Below are 22,700 nucleotides of genomic sequence, written 5' to 3'. Positions count from 1 at the left end.
GGGAATGGGGCAATCAGAATATATACCATCTTGGAGTGGGGGGAGAAGGGTAGAAATAGGGAGAAAATTTATAACTCAAAATCTTGTGTAAATCAATGTTGAAAACTAAAAATATTAAATAATAAAAATTTGAAAAAAAACAAAAACGAACAATTAAACAAAATCCTGAACTTCCACTTCAAAGAAAAAACAATGCAAGCAATTAGGAGGAAAGAATTCAATACCAAAGAGTCAGTCAGAATCACACAAGATATAGCACTTTCCACTCTAAAGAGAGCATGAGATGCAATATTACAGAAGGTGAAAGATAAGCTTACAACCAAGAACTTACCCAGAAAAACTGAATATGTTCCTACAAGAGGGAAAAAAAATGGAACTGTTACTTCCAAGCACTCTTGATGAAAAGACCAGAGCTGAGTAGAAACTCTGAAATACAAATACAGGAGTCAAGAAAAACAGAAATAGGTAAATACAAACAAGCAATAAGGGGTAAAACAAAGATGAACTGTTTACATTCCAATATGAGAAGATGATTAATATGTCCATTCAAAACTCTTATCATCATTAAGGATAATAAAGCAAATCTTATAAGAGAGGCCAGTGAGTGTTTTTCATATGCTGATTTTAAAAGAAAGGGAAGGGAAATGGCATACACTAGGGGGGAAAAGAAGAGGAAAGGTGGGGAAAATTAGCTCACATAATTTGGGGGTTCCAGTAGAAGACTATAAAAATAAGGAGGAAGGGGTGGGGAAAGCGGATGACTCTTGAACCTCACTTTCATCTAACCTTGTCGAAAAACAAATACATAAACACTAAAGGGCAATAGGAGGGAAAGAGAAGGGAAGAGGTCATAAGAGAGAAGATAAATTAGGGGAGAAATTAGCCCTAAGCAAAACAAACTCTAAATAAGGATGTACAACAGTATTTACCATCCTTTTTTGTGGTTGAAAAGAAATGGAAACTGAATGGGAAATGGGGAATGGCTGAACAAGTATATAAAGGAAATGGAATGCTATAATTCTCTAAGAAATGATGGAAAGGATGGTTTCAGAAGATTTGTATGAATTGATCCAGTTAAATAAGCAGAACCAGTAGAACAATTTATACAATGAGAGCAATATTATGAAGATGAAAAACTTTGAAAAACTTAGGTATTCTGATCAGTGTAATGGCCAACTATGATTCCAGAACACTAATGAGGAAACATGCCACCACCCCTCCTGATAGACAGGTGGAAGACAATGCAAAATGAAACTTTTTTGTTGACACAGCTAATGCAGTAATTTCTGTTTGACTGTACGTTTTTGTGACAGGGGTTTCGTGTTTCCTCAACTGGACGAAAGGGGGTGCAGTAATGGGAGAGAATGAAAGTGAATTTTACCGATTAAAAAAATAAAAATTTTTAAAAAAGGATGAGAAGTTGAAATGAATATATGAGAATGAAAGAATAAATGAAAAACAACCATAGATACTAAAAAGTACTATATAAGAGGACTCATGGAAACAGACTTAATCAACCAAATGATAACACTAGGTAGCTGAGAATGGAGCCCTTAGAAATATACTGGTAAAAGAAGGAATACAAGACAGACTAAAGAAGTATTGACATACAGTCAAAAACAAGCAATAGATGTACTGTACAAATACTGCACAATTACAAGAGAGAAAATGAAAATGATGACTATTCTGACAAGCCAAGAGAATAACAGGGAAAAAAAGGGACAGGATTAGCCTAAGGTCCACAGACACAAAGCAAAGCAATAGCAACTATACAAATTCTGTACTGCATATTAAACAGAGCACAAAATAATTTCAGTAAGTTTTTTTAATTGAAAACTAGCTTCCTTAGATTAAATTATCATTTTCTAACCACTATTTTTCTTCAACCTACTGTCACTCACCACACTATATACATTTTCTCACACATTTCTGTTTCCCTAATACTCATTCATTCTGCAAACATTTACTGAGCACCCCTTACAAAGTCTACCATGTATCACTCTCAATCCCCTGGGATACTGGACAAATTCTCCTTGCATCTCCTCTCCCAGCTGCATACCCTCCTCATCTCATTTGACTTGAGCTAGACTGGTAAAAAGCAACCAGAAAAATGGAAGTCTCAAAGTAAAGTGACTACTTGCCCCTACCATTCTACTGAAATCACACCAAAGTCCTAATAATCAAATATTATTTGTCTTTCAGTCGTTATTCTCTTTAGCCTCTCTCTACAGTTTTTCATGTTGTTCAACAATGGATCCTGAATGAAACTCTCTCCACCACTGGCTTCTTGGGACATTACAGTATGTCATCTATTCTACCACTAGGATAGGATCACTACCTCTATTTCCTTCATTATCTATTCCTGCACTGAAATTGTGGGCATACAACCAAAATTAGGTCTTCAGTACCTCCATCTCTCTCAGGAACTGAACATGGACTAGAGAAGAAAAGCGATTCAGCAGTCAAGAAATAAGGGTTCAAACCCTGCCTCAGACCTTTTATATAGTGAGTGAATATTCACAAGTCACAAAGTGCCTTAGTTTTAGCATCTGCAAAATGTGGCTAATAATACTTGCACTACCTACTTCTCACAAGAACTGTGAGGAAACCACTTTGTAATCTTTAGTTTTATATAAATGACTCACATTATACCTTAAAAAGTAAACTTTGTAAAAAGATAATTTCCAACTCAACATCTCCAACCCTGCCCTTACCCCTAAATACCAGCATCACACAGAACCAAAGATGGAGAGTCGAAAGGAGGCAATCTATTCCAAGGGTTGGAAACTCCTTTTGTAGTGGCTGTGGGCTTAAGAATGGTTTTTATTTTTTAAATAGAGTAAAATTTTACTTAAAAATGTAAAAACCATTCTTAGCTCCCAGCCAAAACAAAAAGAGGTGGCAGGGCAATCTGTCAATCTCTGATCTAATCCAATACCCTAAAATTTACAAATGAAGGTAAAAAAGATTAGAGTAAGAAACAGTATTTTAACCCAGACACACTGGTACTACAACAGAGGTTGGGGTCCATGACTTGGGTATTTTTTTCCAATATTTTGAGACCTATGTATCAGTTTCCTTTGTAATCTTATGTACTATATTTTATGAACACAAGCTTTACCACACTGTCAAAGAGGTCTGACAAAAAGGTTAAGAGTATCTGCACTAGAGACGTTACCTCCCCCTAACATGCTGTGGCCTCCCCATATTTATAACTGTTTGCTAGGTAACTAGTTGGAAAGTCACCATTTCACCCTCAACTTACATAAAAGCAAATTCAATCTTTTTTCCCCATTCTGCCAAACACTGCTTCTGTTGCTAATAGTACCATTTTTCACCTAATCATGAACCTTTAAGTCATCTTTGATTCCTTCCAATTCCTAGTCTGCAACATCTAATGAGTTTTAAAAGTCCTAACAGTTCTTTCTTGGAAATGTTTTCTGCATCCACGTTCCCATAACTAGTACCTAGCCCAGAGCCCTTATTTCACACTCTAGCATAGTGCCAGTAAATGAAAAGTACTTCATAAAAATGCTTATTGACCAATTACAAAAAAGTCCTAAATTATTTTCCTGCCTTAAAAAGTCTTTCCCCACTCCAATTCATCCAGCACTTTGTCACCAAATTAAATCCTCCAAAACAGGACTTTAATCTTGTCATTGTCTTTAACTTCAATGGCTTCCCAAAGCCCTGTTCGATAAAATGCAAATTACTTATCTTGACATTCAGGACTCTACAACGTAACCCTAATTTACCTTTCCATAGTCTTTCCAACCCCTTCCAAATAGGAAGAAGCCCCCAATTCTAACCCAACTGTCCCACCCAAATACCTCTTCATTTTTTCCCATTTGTGATGCCTTAGCTTGGCTTCCTACTCTTTAGTCTTTCTTCATGGTACAGTTTATAAATCCCATCTCCTCCAAGAAGCCTTAGCAAACCACTCCAACTTTAAGTAATTTCTCCCTCTTCTGAATACTCTGTCTATAAAACTCACATGATAACCTTGTACTGCTTTATGACATCTCTACAACCTTGAGCTGTTATTTGACTTACTATTATTCATCCTTTAATTTTTTTCTGTTGTATGCAAGCTCCCGGAGAGCAGGAACTATAGATCTCAACAATTTTTTTTAAATATCTCCTCAGAATCCAACAGCATGCCCCACACAGAGTGGACATTCTAGAAATCTTTTTTTTTTTAAATTTTCGTAAACCGTAGACCCAGGGAAAGTTCTTGAGGGAAAGAAATAACAATCAACTACAACGTGCATACAAATACTAGTTGCCAAAATAAACTGTGAAATCTTGTAGTTCCTTATCAGCTGATCCAACTCCTATAAAATTCTTCCAACCTGTGAACACAAATGTCCCAAGCTAAAAGAAGCACCTGCTTCAACCCTACCTACATTTCATCCCGAAGATAAACACCTCAAATCTCCAGCTGCCTGAGGCATTTCCACCTGTACCAACCATTCAAAAAGCATTTATTAAGCAATCAATAGTCAACAAATATTTATGTATTAAATCTTTGGTGGCCCAGGCACAGTGCTAAGTGCAGGCAATGTAAAGAAAGGCAAAAGATATAATCCCTGCCCTCTGCAAACTCACAAAGAAAAAACCAAAACAGTCCCTGACCTCAAGAACTTACTTTCTCATCTCAGTCATCTCCATAGAGCTGCCAAAATGAGTAATTTCTAAAGCACAGGCCCGACCAAGTAACTCCCCTGCTCAAGAAGATTCAGGGGATTCCTTACTGCAGCTATGACAAACTGCAAACTTCTCTACTTCTTATGTACTGCCCTGTACAATCTGGCTCTACCCCATCCTGAGAGGCAGATGACATATTCAACCCTCTCCCTCTCCCCTCACCCCATGCTCTACTATCCTGCTAAATGGCCTTCTTGTTCCTCATACATGTCTTACACTTCCAATGCCTTTGCTTGTTGTTGTTCAGTCATATCTGACTCTTCATGACCCTAGGGACTACAGCACACGAGTAGTGTGCACAGAGTTTTCTTGGTTTGCCATTTGCTTCTCCAATGAAGTAAGACAGGTTAAGTGACCTGCCCAAGGTCACACAACTAATAAGTATCTGAGGCTGGATTTGAACTCAGGTCTTCCAGACTCCAGACCCAGCACTATATCCACTGGTCCTCCTAGCTGCCTTTGCACACACAGACTATTAGTCATATCTGGAATTCTCCGCCTCTTCACCCTCTACCTTTTGGAAACCTGAGTTCTCTTCAAGGCTGAGTTCAAGCTCCAGAGGTTTTCCTGATTCCCCCAGTCTGTTAGTGTATACTACAAAATCATTGTTTATATAAATGTGTGTATATACACACATACATATATATAAAAAGCCATCTTTATCTACCTTAACTGTAAACTTGTATTATCTTCCCTCCCCAATAGAATGTAAACTTCTTAAAGACACTGTCATTTTTTTGTGTTTATATGCCTGGCACATACTAGGTCTTAATAAATGCTTGTTGACTAGCCAAGAAAATTAACACCTATTCCAAACAGGCCCATTATTAATAATTATTCATTGGGGGGAAAAAACAAGCTTTTACTCTACTCTAAACTGCCCAATTTCTTAACTTAAATTTTAAAGTAGTCAAAAGTAAATAACGCTTTGCATGTGAGTTCAATCAAAACATTTTAAAAATTTTAATGCTTTAAAAAAAAAGGTATGAGTGTGATTTTAGGAAAAAATTTTAAGTACATTGGGGAAAGGTATCAAATTTCAAATGAAATTATGGATGTGAAAGTGGTAAGAATAAAGTGCTAAGTAAAATATATTTCTACTAAGGTACTACATTAAATAAAAACAAAAGCCATTTTCCAATAAATGGGTCAAATGAGTCAATATTTGTCAAAAGAATCACAAGTTATAAACAGCTATATGAATGAATGCCCTAAATCACTAATAAGAGAAATACAAATCAAAACAACCTGAGACTTCACCTGACACCCAACAGAGAGGTAAAATAATGGGAAGTGTCAATGATGAAGGAAATATGAAATATAGTTACACTATTGCTGATGGAGCTGTGAATTCATGCAGCTATTCTAGAAAGCAATCTGGAATTATGTAAGGAAGTGACTAAAAGATCTATATCTCTTGACCAAGAAGGAAGAGAAAGAGAACAATCATTTATTAAGTATCTATTTGGTGCCAGACACTGGGCTAAATACTTTTTACAAATATTTCATTTGATCCTCATAATTCTGCAAGGTAGGTGATTTTTTACAGCTGAGGAAAGTGAGGCAGACAGAAGTTGAGTAACTTGCCCAGGGTCACCCAACTACTGATCAGTGTCTGAGAACAAATTTGAACTCACAACTTCCTGACTCCAGGCCTAGCACACCATCCACTGTTGCACTTAGTTGCCTCCAGAACCCTAATCTCCAGCACTGCTACAAGGCAATATGATAAGGCATGATGACAAGAATCAATGATATAAAGAAAGGACCTATTACACCAAAATATTTATAGCAGCATTTTCTGTGGTAGCAAAGAATTGGGGGGAAAAAAACAGATGCCTATCAATTGAGGAATGGCTAAACAAAAGGTGGCACAATGGATAAGAATGGTGCTTATGTGAACTGAAACACACATAATAAACAGAACCCAGGAAAACAACATACACTCTAATTACAATGTGAATAGAAAAGACAAAAATGAAACCTGAAAACCATTTCAAAATTGAAATGAACAAATTTAGCCCCAAGCAGAGAAATGAAGCAACATTTCCTCCTACTCCTATGTATAAGTGGAGAACCGTGGAGAACCATAGGCACAGAATATTAAATACATAATGTCTGGTTTGTGGAACTTTTTTTCCCCTTTCTTCCTTTATTCTAAGTTATGGTACTCTAGGAGAGAGACTCTCTGGGAGGAGGGACGGAGAATACAGGAGAAAATAAAAGATGGTTTTTTAAAAATATCAATACAAACATATAAGCTGGGCACGGTGGTGCACACCTGTGATCTCTGCTACCGAAGATTCCAAAACTTGAGTTTGGAAGTTCTGAACTTCAGCGTGCTAAGCAAATCAGACGTCTGCACTAAAACTGGTACCAATATGGTGAGACCTCACAGGGGAGGGTGCTAGACTATACTGTTTCTGGAGGGGGAGAGCATCAACTAGACCAGGTCCAAATCCCCATGCTGATCAGCAGCAGGATCAACTGGTGAGTGATTGCCGTACTTCTAGCCTGGGTAAGCCAGGGAGTCCCAGTCAAAAATTTGAGGCAGCTAGGTGTCACAGGATAGAGCTCTGGGCCTGGAGTCAGAAGACCTGAGTTCAAATACAGCCTAACTAGCTTTGTGAACCCGGGCAAGTCAGAACTTCTATTTCTCTCAGTTTCAACTGTAAAATGGAAATAATAACAGTACCTATCTCCCAGGATTGTTATGAGGACCAAATTATATATCCATAAAGTACTTAAGCACAGTGCTTGGCACATAGCAGGTGCTACATATACAAGCTTGCTATTATTTTATATGGACTAGCCTGGCTAAGTCACTGCTAACTTCTCAGGGCCCCAGGATAGTTCTCTCTAATATTAGAAGATGCAGAATAATTACCAATACGTATTGGATAAGGGAACTTTCCTCAATGGGAGCTCCCTACAACAACCAAATCACAGGTCAGAACAAAAAACTCAACCTTTTAAAAGACTCCATCATCTAAGGAAACTGTGGCTTTAAGCAAGCCACTCTAGTTAATAAGCTTGAATTATGAATTGGACGACTCCTAAACTTCTAGGAACTAGATGTGGTTGTATCAGTCACAAAATTAATTTTCTTCTTAAATGGGGCTGGACTGTGGGAGGAAAGACGAAGTTCAGGAAGTCCATAGAATTTTACAGTTAGCAAGGCCCTTAGAGACAGATCATCTAGGCAAAACCTAAAATTTTACAAATAAAGAAAACTCAGACCTAGAGATGCTCAAAAACTTGCCACACAATTTAATGGCAATGTAAAGACTAGAACCCAGAACTCCTGTCTCCAATACCACACTACAACTTATTTTCTCTTTAGTAAATGTTTTAGTGGAAAATTAGGAAATTTTTCATTACCTATTTCTCACAATAATACTGCTTAACATCTGTATAGTGCTTTTAATTTTGCAAGAGATCTGACACACATTACACCATTTGATACTGACATTATTCAAGCAAAATTCTGTATTCAATTTTCATGGAACTGGAAAAGAGATATAAAAGTTTTCTTTTTCTCAAACATCAGTTCTGATCTTGATGCTTCAAAGGATGCTAATTATACTCCCCATGGGATCATTGTTATTTTCCCGCATGACATACGTAGGAATTATTCATGCCGTTCACCTTACTATATTATGCCCAAGAAATTATAAATTAAATGAAGATTTTCAAAACTCTAGAACCTCAAAAGCCATCTAAGCCATCCCCACCCCTTCATTTTACAGATGAGGCAAATAAGTCCCTGAACAATGACTTAAATAAGTCTATGTTACATTTTCCTCCAATGTTCTGCTACCTTACACTTTTCTCCCCTCCAGATGTGGAGCAGAAGCAGGAAAACTCAAGTTAGAGGCTTAGCACCCTAGGACAATATTGCCTTGGTCACAGTTACTGCATTCTAAAAAAAAATTTTCTCCCAGTGTCATACTTAAACCTCTTAAAATTTAGGAATAAAGAGCCATTAAAGACCTAGGAAAAATTGTTAATCAGCTGTATTTCAAAGAGCAGGGCTAACACCAAAGTTCAATTTCAATTAGAAACTGAGTATATGTGAGTGGTATTTACCCAATACATCAAAAGCAGAAGTTCTTTTTAGCTCTCAGCCACTTCTGAAACACTTCACATATTCACCAACCCATCTCTTACTTGCCCTCACTTATCTCACAACTATGGACAAGGCATTATATTCAGTACTGTGGACTATGTAAAGACTTAAAAGGTAGAGTCCTCCAGGAACTTAATTGAGACAGGGGAGATAAAACACAGTATCATAAACAACTAAAATACCAGGTAATAAGTGATCAGTGCTATGTTTCTATTATTGAGTGCTAGAGGACAAAAAATATCTATCCAAGTTCAGGAAAGGAAAATTTCAAAGAGTTAGTAAGTTGTTTGTGATTTTGAGAAGGAAAGATAGGAGGGTATTTCAAACAAAGAGCAAGGCTGGAAGATAAAAGGCATATTAAGTTGAGAAAACAGAGCATAGCATATAGATAGCATAGCGTAAGATTTGTTTAGGTGGGAAGTACGGAGGGAAAGGAAGAATGAGGCCTGAATTTAGAAAACCCTGATCCCCAATTCTATAATTAACTACACATAATATGAAATTTTAAAATATTTTAAAAGATTTATCAAATAAAATGTTATGACCTACTTTTATTATCAGGTGAAATTAACCTTGTGTTGCTCCAAAAAAAATCAAATTAATTTTTACTTCCATGATATGGGAAGTTTTCTCTCAATAGGTCATCAACAGAAAAAAAGGAGGGAAGGGAAGAGTTCCCACTTCTGGTCAGCTTGGTACAGTGTAAATAATGGCTCAAGAGTCAAAAGACCTGGATCAAATCCTGCCACTGACACTACCTCTAGGGGATTCAGTTTTCTCAACTGTAAAGAAGGTTGGATGTTATAGCCTCCAAGAACCCTTCTAACTCTAGTTCTATGATCCACATAGTCAAAGCAGAAAAGAAATGTCCCCCTCCCCCAACTTTTCAAGTAAAACAGTACCAGAAAACCATCTCAACTCATCATTTAGAGTGATCTTCAGGTGTTGTTACTAGTTGTACGCAGAAAAATAAACAAGACTAAATCTACAGCAAGGGTTCTTAACCTTTTTTGTGTCATGGACTACTTAGGCAGTCTATGTCATATGGACCCATTCTCAGAATATTTTTAAATTTATAAGACAAAGTATATAGGATTACATATGAAACCAATTACATTGAAATATACTTGTCAATTTTTTTTTTTTAGTTCATGGACCCAGATTAAGAACCCTTGATTATAGGAGATACAGAAAACCAGATGGCTCAATTTTATGCTGAAAAGTAGACAAGGGAATGTCAATTACTTTTTGATACTAGAAGGGAAAAAAAAAAGGAAGCACACACAAGCCCTTTTTTCATGAGAAATCAGGCAAAAAAATATCATACGAGAGAATAACTACAAAGACCCATTGTTGGAGCAGAATTTCCTCCTGTTACCCAGGGTTATTAAGGGCAATAAAGCCTCAGAAAAAGTCCAACTATGTATCTTCAAGATCTTTTTTTCCAGAAAAAAACTTTGGTTTAAGATGATTTTTCATTAGCACCGCTAGCTTGCAGCCAGAAAAAAAAAATCTAATTAAAAAATTATCTATTGATAAAGTTATTGAAAGGTGTCTACTAGACCTCATGAAAATTTGGGTTAAGTTAGGGATCTATCCAAAGATAGAAGATTAGGAAGTACAATTAAATCTCGAAACCTTACCTAACGAGCTCCCTCTCTTGTCTGCAGTTCCCTGAGTCCCAGGGTTGGGCTGTACTTTGTTTTGCTTGGAGGAGGGTAGAAGAGTGAGTTGTGTGAAAGTTTCTCACCTTCTCTGCCCACCTAAGCTCAAGTCTTTGGACAAAAAATAAGAAGCTCCTCCAGGAAAGTAAGTTGTGTACCCTGTGGCAAAGTTGCTCTCTCCACACCTAAAATCATTGTTTTAGAATTGGAAGGGACGTTGAAGCTTATCCAATACAAATTATTCATCTTACAACTAAGCCCTAGCTCAAAAAAGGAGAAATGGCTTATCCAAGGTCACTGATTCTGCCTAGTGGCCTTAAAATCTGCTACCACTCATTCTGATAATTTAATTATATTCTGAGACTGTTACTTAAATGTTTCCGATGCCTATCTTCTTTTTCTAACTGGATTACCAAAGCCTTCAGTACATATAAAAAGCCAAGAGTAAAATCTCTGAGATAACACATTTTTCCATTTTGGCAAGATGCAAGTCTTTTCTTTTCTCATTCAAAGTAGAGGATATCAAAAGTCATTTCAAGTCCTGACTATCTACCTACCTTGATCAAAAATTCCACATAAAACTAAATGAAGTTTAATTCTGTCTTATTTTCCCTAAAGTGGTCTTCTCCACTAGCTGTGCTCCACAGAATTTTAAAACTGATTCATAATGTGCTTATTTCATTGACAATTCTTTTCTTTGAAGCATTTCAACTGTCAAACAAAACACACAGATGCCTAAGTTCTTCAAAAAGTAGTAGAAAACTAAAAATCTATCAGCTTTAATTTAAAAACAAAAATATACTTCCAATAACCCAAAATAGCTCAAGGGATAATTAAATTACAAAAAAAAAAACCAGATAACTGAAAAAGACAGCCCTACAGAATACCACTGCAAATACCAAATTACCATCAAAGTGATGTGATCTCCTGGAAAGAACACATGCCTAAAAGTCAAGTACGACTGTGGATAAATCATTCGACTTCTTTAGACCTCAGTTTCTTCAATAACATAAGGTGTTTGTTGTATGGAACCTGTCTTCCTTAGGTCACTCTTTTACTCAAAAACTTCCAATCATTTGAGAGGGAATACAGGTTTGAAAGCCCTACATTAATTTCCCTGGCTGTCGACATACCACCACCCACAAATATAATACAAAACGATTTGGAAAGATTTTTAGCGGACCTCCGTTTCATCATCTGTAAAATCACTTCAAAGCCCCTTTCAACTCTAAAATCCTATGAAGACTTAAAAGAACTGAGAACCTTTCAATAAGATCGAGTTTGTATTTAAAACGTGGCCAAGAAAGTAATGAATTACCTAACAAGCAATATACACAGACTGAAAACATATTTTTTGTCTCTCTTAAATTACTAGAAAAAGGTAGAAAAATTGAAAGGAAATGAAACTAGTTTGAATAAGGAGGCCCACTGCTCAAAATATCTTTAGTTTATGTTATGTTGTCTGCAAACATTAAACCACTACATATATGCTAGCAAAAATTACTGTTTCTAAAGTTTCTGAGAAATACTTATTTCGTAATGGAATACTTACTCTACATTACTACAAAAATAAAGAAACCAGGTTGGGCCTTAATGTAAACTAGTGTACTTTCAAACTGTTAAATTCGTTTTTACCATTTCACACATATGAAAAAATTTCAAAATATTAAGCTATATTGAAGAATAAAGAAAAGTCTCACCGCAAACACAGCAAGATAGGGATTGTCTGAAGAAAGGTAGGAGCCTATTAATTTCTGTAAATGACTTGGGATCCCCAGGGTCGTAGTTGAGCACTAGGCGGCTCGCTGAAATGTAAAGAGCAGTAGCATTCACCGGGTTCATTGCAGACACTTCGACACTGATGATTCCCGGTTAAAAAGAAAGTTCGGGTCCAACTCTGTAAGCAGACAAGGAACAACGGCCAAGATGCAAAAATTCGTTTGAAAACAAAGTTGAACCTCTGCCCAAAGAAGTAACTTAAATCCGTACAAGTTCCGGGAGCTGAAGAAATCCTCCCACACATGGGACCCTGGCGCCCCTCCTCCTGAGTCCCTGAGACTTCCAGACAAAAAGAAAACTGTGTTCGAGTTCCTCCGGTGCAAGAGCCGGAGCGGCAGGAGGGAGAGGTCGCCGCCCCAAGCTAGTCCGTGAAGGGGCTCTGGTGCTCGGTGCGCCCGGGGGAGGCTCCCCTCAGTGGAGCTCGGTGGGGATTCGCTCCAGCAGCATCTCCCGCCGCTATTACCAACCTCCTCCCCGGTAAGGTTCGGCGGCGGAAGGGGGGAGGGGGAAGGGCTCGGGGGTAAGGGGAATCCAGGCCCCCCGACCCCGGTGCGCTTGCTGTGTGTGAAGCTGGGAGGCGGCTTCTCTGCTGGTTGCACGCCCTTACTCCATCACAGCGCCAGGCCGGGCGGCAGATGCATCAGCTTCCACACTTCTACAGCAGGCGGTTGCGGCGGATGTTGCTGTTGCTGCTGCCGCTGCCACCGCCGCTGCTGCTGCCGCCGTTGCTGCTGCCGCTGCCGCTGTGGTTGGCGGGGCCCGCCGCCGCTTCCCCCATGTCGGACGCGGGGCCCCGGGGCTGATTCCGGTTCTCGGCCCCGACCCCAGCGTCCACGACCCGGCTTTCAACGAAGGAACGTGGGTGTGCAGGAATCACCTCGGGCGGAGAGGGGGAGGGGCAGGGGTCGGAGGCGGCGGGATGGGGGCGGGGAACAGGCCCCCGGACAGGCCGCGGCGCCCCTCACACACACGCACGGGCACACACACCAACACTCACACCGGGGTCACCAGGCGCAGGCGCCGCCCCCTCACTGCCCCGCCATCTTCTCCCTGCCACAGGCACCAGTCTCTCCGCCTTCTCCTCAGAACACGACGAGGACAGTCGCCGCCGCCGCCACCTCCCGCTTCTGCAGCTGCAGCTTCTCGTCGGCCGCCGCCGCGGTCACTAGCACACACCGCCAGGCCCTGCCGCCGCCCAGCGCACACATACAGCAAGGCCCGGCCGCAAGCCCCTCCCCCCAACACACCACCGCCACCCCGGGACTCCACACGCCACCCCGACTCTGTCTGTCCCGGGCCGCGGCAGCCCCAACGGATCTCACGGGCTTAAAGGTGTCTCAGGCCCTGCCGGCCACAACGACCGTTACCCCAACGGGCAAAGCCACGGTCATCCCCGAGACTCCCCCGCCGCCGTCGTCGCTACCGCCCACACGCATGCGCAGTCTGTACCCTTCCCCCACCCCCTTCCCCCGTCCCTTCCCTTCCCTCTTCCCCTGCTTCTCCTCTAGGCGCCCCCGCCCCCTCTTTCTCTCTCCCTCCTCCCCGCCCCCCCCAGCCCCGGACCTACACAGCACATGCGCACTGCCCATCTCGCACAGCCGCCAGTCGCCCGCGCGTGCGCCATGGACACCTACCCGGAGAACGGGATAAACAGACAAGCGCGTTCACGCACCGCGGCCTCGGCGTTCCACTTCCCCCATCCCTTCGCCCCTTCTCGGAAAAAAAAAAAAACCCGCGCATGCTCGACTGCGCGAGCTCGTTTCCTCGAGACTGCGGTCACGACTGCCTGCAAGCGCATGCTCGCTCTCCACCTTCCCCCCCTAAGCCCCCCCGCCTCTGTTTTCCCGCCCCCCTCGCCCCCAACCCACGCTCAGGGGCTGAGGGCGGGGGCGAAGGGGCGAGGTGATCCTTCGCTAAAGTAAACCACTGGGAGCCGCCTTCCGCGTTCCTTCACCTCGCGTCCTTCCCACCCACAACCCCTCTTGTACCGCATGCTCTCGCCGCCCTTGCTCCGGACCGGGAAGCGTCCCCCTTTCCCCCCAGGCCCGGCCTCTCCCCGCAGCTGACTAGCTACCCCGGCGCCCCTCCCCCTTCCCACCTCTCGGCTGTCCGGTGCCGCTCCCGAGGGCGTGGTGCCCGCGCCCCGGCCATTGCCGCGGTTATGGCTGCGCTCTAAGCGACCACCTCGGCTCCGAGCTGCGCTGGCGGGGACCGGGGTGGGAGGGGGGGGGGGTCCGAGCCGTGGAGGTCAAGGTCAGTCCAAGCTTTCTAAGGATTTCTGTTGCGAGTCCGAGCTCGGCGAGAACGCCCGGCCCGGCCTGGCCCCCTCCTCTCAGCGCGGCCCGGCCAGGGCCAGCCCCTTTCCAGTCTCTGGCATACTGCCCCTAGGTTACCCTTGACTCGTATCCAGCTGGAGGGTCCGGCTAAAAATAAGCCCGGAATCACCTCACAGTAACTGCCTGCATGCTTTTCGGTAATCAGGGTGCCAACACCACGCACCTAGCATCTACGCAGAGGCTGAAGATCACAGCAGAGCACAAGACCAGGAGCTCACTCTGACCTACCCTTTCTCTTTCTACAAATCTGCATCCCAAGACGAACCCGCAGTGACCTCCCCATACCACCCTCCCATTCCACCCTTACCCCACCCCACCCCTCTTTGCACTCTTGATTTAAAAAAAAAAAAAAATTCATGGTCATGTGTCCACCACTCAGCTGTGATCATTCAAAGTGATCTTGCTAAAACGTAGGTACGATCGTGTTACACACTCCCAGCTCAATAAACGCCGTTGGCTCCCTGTCACCTCCAGAATCGAGTACAAACTCCTGTGGGTTCCAAAGCCCTTCATCAGTCTCCTTCTGCTTTACCCTGCCTCCCCTTCCAAGTAATCGGCTATCCAGTGACACTGGCTTCCTTGCTTTTTTTGCAACAAGATACTCATCTCCCGTCTCTGGGAATTTTCACTGGCTGTCCTCCATGCCTGGAAAGCTCTCCCTCCTTATCTCCATGTTCCAGCTTCCCTGGCTTCCTTCAAGTCCCAGTCAAAAATCCCACCTTCTACAACAAGTCTTCCCAATCCCCCTTAATTCTAGTGCCTTCCTTCTATTGATTACTTCTCATTTATTCTGTACATAGCTTATCTGTAGATAGTTTGCATGTGGTCATCCCCATTAACTAGACTGTGGCAAGACTGGCTTTTACCTTTCTTTGTATCCCCAGCTACTTAGCACAGACCCAGGTACATAGGTACTTTATAAGTGTTTGACTAACTGATCCTGACATAGAGGTATCCTGACTTAGGATGCCAGAAAGCCCCTTTGGCCTACTCCTATTGATAGACATGACCTGTCTCTGAGAATAAATTAACCTAACCCCAAGACTGCTTTAAGGATGATCAAAAAGCTTACTCTAAACTAGTATAAGAAATGTCCCCCTAGGAATTTACCTGTGGAACATCCTTGACTATTTTCTCCTGCAAGGTGCTTAAAGTTCTTTGTATCTCCCAAGCAAGAACCACTACTCATGTGCTTTATGGTCACTGGTAGATACACTAGGATTTAATAAAGGAAATAAATACTGAGTCTTTCTTGACTTGCCTTCCTATTTATGTACCTTTCTCAAATCTTAATACCAAAAAAGAGAACTGGTATTTAATAAGATTTGATGTCATCAAAGTCCTGATTGTTTCCAGCCAGATAGCACTAAGATCATGAAATGCTCAACTTAAAGGGAACCTTCCAGGTGTGTACTACTAAATGTTTAACAACTGGCTCTCCCAAAAGCATGACACACTGTTAAGTTTCGTTTGCATTATTAACACTTTCTCTAAGACTTTCAACTAGACAGTCAATGAAACAATAAATCAACCCTTGATTGCTAGCTTTGACCAATTTCAAGAGATATAAATGCTCAAACTTAAAATTTAACTATCAACTATTGTGAACCAATACAAGCTGCCTCCCATACGCCCTCCTCCTAAAGTCAGGGTGGGGTAGAAACCACTCTCACCCAAATTAGCTCTTATAGCTAAACTAGGTGAGAATACTACTCAATCAAGCAAAGACATTTGAGAAAATATTTTGAAGGCCACTGGATAAAGCAAAATGAGACCAGACAAAAAGTCTGCCCCAACAGGCTGGGAAATTTGGTGAACTGCCTTTAGGGATCATCAATAAATAATCAAAGGGATTGAGAAGAAAGGAAATTCCAAAAATTAGAGCTAATGTCTCTGCAGCACTTCCCTGAGGAGAAATGACCTGAGGAGCTGGGGGGAGGTCCAGGGGAGGAATTGAGTTGAGAAGCCTCCACTATGGCTTCAGCTAGGTCTCCTTCCCTTATCCCCTTCTGCTAGAAGGGGACCTTGCGGTTTCAAAGGGCCCAGAGGGTTTTAGATTTCCCATTTTCCCATTTGTGTTCTAAATCAGAGCCGTCCTTAGGTCATCTTAGGGCCGCATTAAAATAAAATAAATATTCGAGGGCTGCACCCAGAATAAAAAATACATTAATAGAAAATGGGGGAACACGCATCTTCAATACGACAGGTGAAGGCAAAAAGAGCGAAAGCAAACACAAAACAACAATATAAAGGTAGGTGCATACTGAGTAGTCTGCATCTTACGGACAGAACACATCCCACAGATCGATTGAAAATTCCGTGGGATATGTTCCGTCCATAATACTGCTTAAAAACACAAAAGAAAATTAATATCACCAAGGTTATTTATTAGCGATGGAATTAAGAAATCTAATACGCATTCCAAGCTCATGAAAATTAAAACCCACAGTCAGGCCACATAAAATCGCACTGCGGGCCATATTTTGGACAGCCCTGTTCTAAACAGTGTCCCTAATCAGCCCAAGTAGTATCTGCAGCATCAGAAGCCAAGAACAGACTAGATTCAGGACTCTACAAGAAGCCAAAAGAAGAAACTATAATCATGCCTAAAGAAAACTTTTTGAGCCGTTCTATAAATGGGAGAACAGTTCTATCATCTAGGAACTGAGTTACTCCTTTGCTACATACACGATCTAAGCTTGAGTCCACTTTCCCCTAGACTCCGTATGTACTTGTGGGAGAATACATCACAGATCTTTGGGATGTTTAATATCAACTGCCCTTATTGTACCACCTTAGTAAATACCCCTTTCTAAAAGCTCCTTAGGGTTGGCTGAGTGATTCTTACTTGATAATCTTAGGGAGGACCCCAGTGAGGGCTTAAGCCAAATGGCATAAAAGAATCATCCCTGACCCCTAAGATCCAGTTATGGGAACCCAGGGAGTTATAAGAATAGAAGTTGGAATGAGGATGCCTCCGGGCATACACATGGGTTACATTTTGAAAGAGTGGGGAAGGGAAGGGATCAAGCATGTAATAAGGGCCTCCTGCTTATTAATAGAGCAGCAGTTTATAGAGCGCCGGACTGGGAATCAGGAAGATTAATTTTCATGAGTTCCAATCTGGCCTCAGACATTTACTAGCTATGTGACCTTGGGCAAGCCACTTAACCCTCTCTGCCTCAGTACCTCACCTGGAAATGAGCTGGAGAAGGAAATGGCAAACTACTCCAGTATTGTTGCCAAGGAAACCCCAAATCGGGACATAGCTGAACAGCATTTACTAAGCATCCCAGGCACTGCTAGGTGCTTTACAAATATCTCATTTGTATCACAACAATATCTCAATACCATAAAAACACTGCAAAGCACATGCACTTATGATCCCCGTTTTACAGTTGAGGAAACAGGTAGAGTGAGATTAAGCAATTTGCCCAGGGTCATACAACTATTGAGTGTCTGAGGCTAGATTTGAGCTCTTCCTCCTAACAGGCCCAGAATTCTATCCATTGCACCACCTAGCTGCCTCAGCTAGAAAGGACTGGCAGGAACACCGGACTGGGAGTCAAAAGACTATCTGTATGTCACAATCTCTGAGCTTCTTCCTTAGAATGGGAATAATCTCTGAGCCTTTTTCTTATAATGAGAATGATAAATGAGTGGCAAGTACCTTTAAGGCAAGGGAGGACTTATGAAAGCACATTCAGCTTACCCTCCCCACCCCAACTCTGATGTTACAGGCATAGAACCAAGAGGGATTGCAGGTGAAACCACAGCTGTAAAAGGCATAAACATTTCCAGCATGGGATATGGAAGTTTCCCCAAAAGGGGGTGAGGGTAGAGGATTGTGTTAGGCAGGAGGAAAGAGAGAAGGCGGGGTAGCCTGCTTCAAGTGAATTTAGGAAGAACTAAAAAATTAGTGAGGCTTTTTGAAATATCACAATGATTAACACTATATATTAGGAACAGGATCACAAGCCCACCACAAAAGTCCTACCCCAATGTCTCAACAGAATGCAAAGCCTGAGAGGTTTTACAGAATTGAAAAAACTTTGTTTGGTACCAGGGACAAACTCCCTGATATTCATAGATGAGCCTGGTTAAAGAATAGAGACTCATCACCAGTAGGTTTGGCCTTTAGGTAATGAATTCTTTAGCCACAGCAATCCATGAAAGAAATTAAAATTCAGAATAACCCGACACCCTATGCAGAACCCTCTCCAAGTTCACACTGATGGTGGATAAGGGGGAAGAGATTGCCTCTATAAGAAGAACTGCTAAGAACTGACAAGTTTTTGGACCATGTTTTTTGTTTCTGTTCAATTATTTCAGTCGTATCCAACTCTTCATGACCCCATTTGAAGTTTTCTTGGCAAGAATATAGGAGTGGTTTGCCATTTCCTTCTCCAGTTCATTTTACAGATGAAGAATCTGGTGCAAACAAGGTTAAGTGACTTGCCCAGGATCACACAGCTATTAAGTGCTGGATGCCAGATTTGAACTCAAAAAGATGTGTTCCTGACTTCCGGCTTGGAGCGCTATCCATTGTTCCACCTAGCTGCTGTATTAAGACCATGTAGAAATATCAATTTATGTGTTGGTACAATAGCTAGTAAGTCTTGATGTACATATAGTGAACTGAAGGGATTTCTTTTTATATAGGTTGACTCAGATGGCTGCTTAGGTCTCAAATACTCTGAGTCTATGAAACATAAATGTTGAAATTCTTGCTAAAGATAAGCCAAGAAGAGGAATCTCTGGTGCAAGGGATCTAAGATTATAGAATTTGGAGTTAGAGTACCTGGGTTTGGAACTCAATCTTGTCACTTGTGTGACTTTGGGCAAGTCATATTAACCTCACTCTGTCCTGTTTCATCATCCATAAAATGATTGTCTATATCAAAGACTCAACCTGTGGTGTGGGAAGTTGTTTTTAAAAATATTTTAAATAATATTGTTTCAATATGATTGGTTTTCATTATTGTATATATCACTTTATTCATTTAAAAATATTCTGAGAAGAGGTCCTTAGGTTCCCCAGCTTATCAAAGAGGTCTATGGCACACACAAAAAGAGTTAATCTCTGGAGATCAATATGACCTCTTAGTTCCTTCCAGTTCTGATTGTGTGACGCTATGAGCAGTTAATTGGAAGGATAGCTCAGCAGTTCTCCTTATAGAGGCAAGTAAAGGAGTTAGCATAATTGGTTTCAGCATCCACCGAAAGGCAGCAAGAAATATAATTTCATGAGAAGCTTTCCTTGGAATGTACTTGATAAGTATAAACAAAGACCACTATGTGGTTTTTGTGCCAATATTTGTTGCAGAAGATAAAGAAGCAGAAAAATTCAACAAGGAATTAAGCCAGACCTCTATATCTCAAACTGTATTGCAAGGAACACTGAAACAACACTAGTTTGCTCCTTTTTCCCCCAAAATGAACTTTATATTGTTTGTAAAAATAATAGTAGTAAAAATTATAAGACATTAAAATAAATTAACTAAATTAAAATTAAGGAATAAAAATTAAGGCATTAAATATTAATTGTAGAGGACTTTATTACAAGTGTTGTGCCAAAGTTTTGTTTAAAACTAAAGGGTTCTACTACCATGGAAAAGTTTGAGAATGATTGCTTTAAACCAAGTTAATATATTTATTATGATACTGGATGACTTCACTGTGAAGCTGAGAATATTGTTTTAACCAACTACATAACAGTCCACCAAAAATTAAAAAGCAATACTAAGACAGTGACTTGTCCCAGCGCTGTTTCTATCTGAACTCCACTGACTACAAGGGAATATGCTTTCATTAAGTACCTACTACATGCCAGGCACAGCCCTAAGTTTACAAATAGCCTCACTTGATCCTCACAACAACCTTGTGAGGTAGCTGCTATTATTACTCTCATTTACAGCTGGGGAAACTGAGGCAAACACAGGTGAAATGATTTATCCAGAGTCACATAGCTAATAAGTATCTGAGGCTGAATTTGAACTCGGATCTTCCTGACTCCAGGCCCAGAGCTCTATCTGCTATCTAGTTTCCTCTGTAGGATGAAAAGAATGAAGACATCAACAGAAATAATTATTATCATTATTATTGTTAATAACAATATCGTTAAGCCCAACCTATGTTCCATGTGGAGGTAGATATACAAGGGCAGAGTTGAGAAATGCCAGCCAGGGTGATATCCAACAGGAACTTCATGTGTCCTGAAACCAGTAAGATAACTATGAAGGACTGGCAGAAACCCTGAAATGCCAGCAACTGGACTCTGACAATGCCACTGATTGGTGTAGCACCCCCGTTGGTCTGATACGATTGCTCCTAAGAGTCAAAGAAATAAATAGATCAGGCAAGTAAGAGCTGTAGTCTGGCTATACTGAAAACTCTTACAATGATCAGCTTAATACAGAGGATTGTGGAACAATGGGCCCTTTTTAATATCCTGGTACCACAAGAAGGCAAGATCCACTGGAACAAATCAGAAATATCAATATTCCTATTGCTGGAAATGCTTCATTGCCAATGGTATTGACCACTAAAGCAGGCAAGGATACATGAAATAGACGGAAGACATGAACACTTCCATTATGTGGCAGTATTCTATCATAACAAAGTTGGAAACAGATCTTACCTGTTATAGTCAGGAGCTGCCTACTGCCTTTTTTCAATGGCACCCAGAGCTCCAAGTCACATAGCAAATTACCAACCAGTCATAGGCAGGAATTTGCTCGGAAATTTAACAACTGGCTCTTAAAAAAAAAAGTACTACTAAAATTCACTTTTAAGTTTAATCTGCATTATTAACATTTTCTGCATCACTTTCATAAGTCTAAACAATCAACAAAATAATCAAACTCTGATTTGTAGTGGGTTTTTTTTTTCAAGGTAAAAATTCTCACATTGAATATTTAGCAATTAGCTCTCTCTAACTGGTTCAAGCTGGCTCCAACACAACCTAAATTCAGGGCATTTTTAAGGAATAACTTCATATCTAAATCTAGAATAGACAAAATAAGGGTAAAATCCAGGAGATACTAAAATCTGAAGAGGAAAAAATCAAAGAACCTGATTGAAATCTTCATTGAATGCAAATTCTAAAAATCATACCTAATAAAAAATGGATGATAAAAAACACAAGTGTATCAAATATCTTAAAAGGAGATGGGCATACTTAGTAATTTCAAAAAAGCTAATTTTTTTCTTCAGCATGATGATATAATCTAATCAGCAGAACAAGCATATCAAAATGGAGGAACTTATCAGCCCTTCAAATCCAATTCAAGTCTTATCTTTAAGTCCAATGTTCTTTTCACTATACCCTGCTTCCTCCACAGACATGTTTCAAGTTTAGATCATATATGCAATTGGAGAACAACACTGAAGACTAGCGACTTTGAAAGACTTTTAATGCAATGACCAACTGCAATTCCAGAGAATTGATGATAAAGCAGAGATTTGAGAGACTTAAGATTAGAATATGGCATGCATTTTTCAACATAGCCAATGTAGTAATTTGTTTGGTTTGAATGTTTGTGTATGTATATATATGCATGTATTTATGTTTATATACATACATCCAATAAAAAAAAATCAGCAAAGTGCCATATGCATATACAAATGGAGAAAGAGAACAAAAAAAGATGGATGAGGAAGATAAAGAAAAAAGGAGAAGCCAGCAGGGATAAATCAGAGGAAAAGAGAAACAAGAAGAATAAAGGACAAAGGGAAAGAGATAAAGAGTAGAATTTATTTTAAGCAACATTAATTAAGTGCCTGATATGTGTCAGGCACTGAGAATACCTCAAAATGTCAAGATCCTGTGATTCCGTTGGTGTGGAAACCCTCAGAACCAAGACAACCTATATAATTCACATTGTTTAAAAGGTGCCTTATGATCAGAAACATTATACGATGTGCCTACAATCAAACAGCTAGAAAATGGACATCCTCTTCCTCTCACCCAGGGTGCTCGACCAGGAGGTTTGGGGAGAGGGGAAAGAGCCAGGGACATGTGCCTGAGCAATATGGGAATGGGAATGAGAGACTAAGTTGGCAAAATCTCCACAAGGACAAGAT

General features: G+C 40.7%; 1 protein-coding gene across 3 annotated transcripts in view; it reads right to left on the bottom strand.

Annotated features, from left to right (window-relative positions):
• The window catches only part of MSL2 (MSL complex subunit 2), a 48,624-nt gene extending 34,097 nt beyond the window's left edge, over positions 1–14,527 (bottom strand). Inside the window, exons 1-2 of one of the 3 annotated variants that reach the window (XM_036745776.1) lie at positions 12,490–13,650; positions 12,201–12,397 (exon numbers count right to left, since the gene is read on the bottom strand). In XM_036745776.1, the coding sequence (XP_036601671.1) occupies positions 12,201–12,342 (142 nt within the window). In that variant the 5' untranslated portion in view covers positions 12,343–12,397; positions 12,490–13,650. Of the gene's footprint in view, positions 1–12,200; positions 13,731–14,377 lie in introns of those variants that run through there. The other 2 variants (XM_036745777.1, XM_036745775.1) reach the window with 2 other exon arrangements.
• Positions 14,528–22,700: the final 8,173 nt, after the last annotated feature.

The sequence above is a fragment of the Trichosurus vulpecula genome, chromosome 2 (assembly GCF_011100635.1).
Source record: "Trichosurus vulpecula isolate mTriVul1 chromosome 2, mTriVul1.pri, whole genome shotgun sequence".
Classification (NCBI taxonomy): domain Eukaryota; kingdom Metazoa; phylum Chordata; class Mammalia; order Diprotodontia; family Phalangeridae; genus Trichosurus; species Trichosurus vulpecula.
The sequence above is the reverse complement of the archived record's forward strand: the minus strand, read 5'-3'. Positions and strand labels throughout refer to the sequence as shown.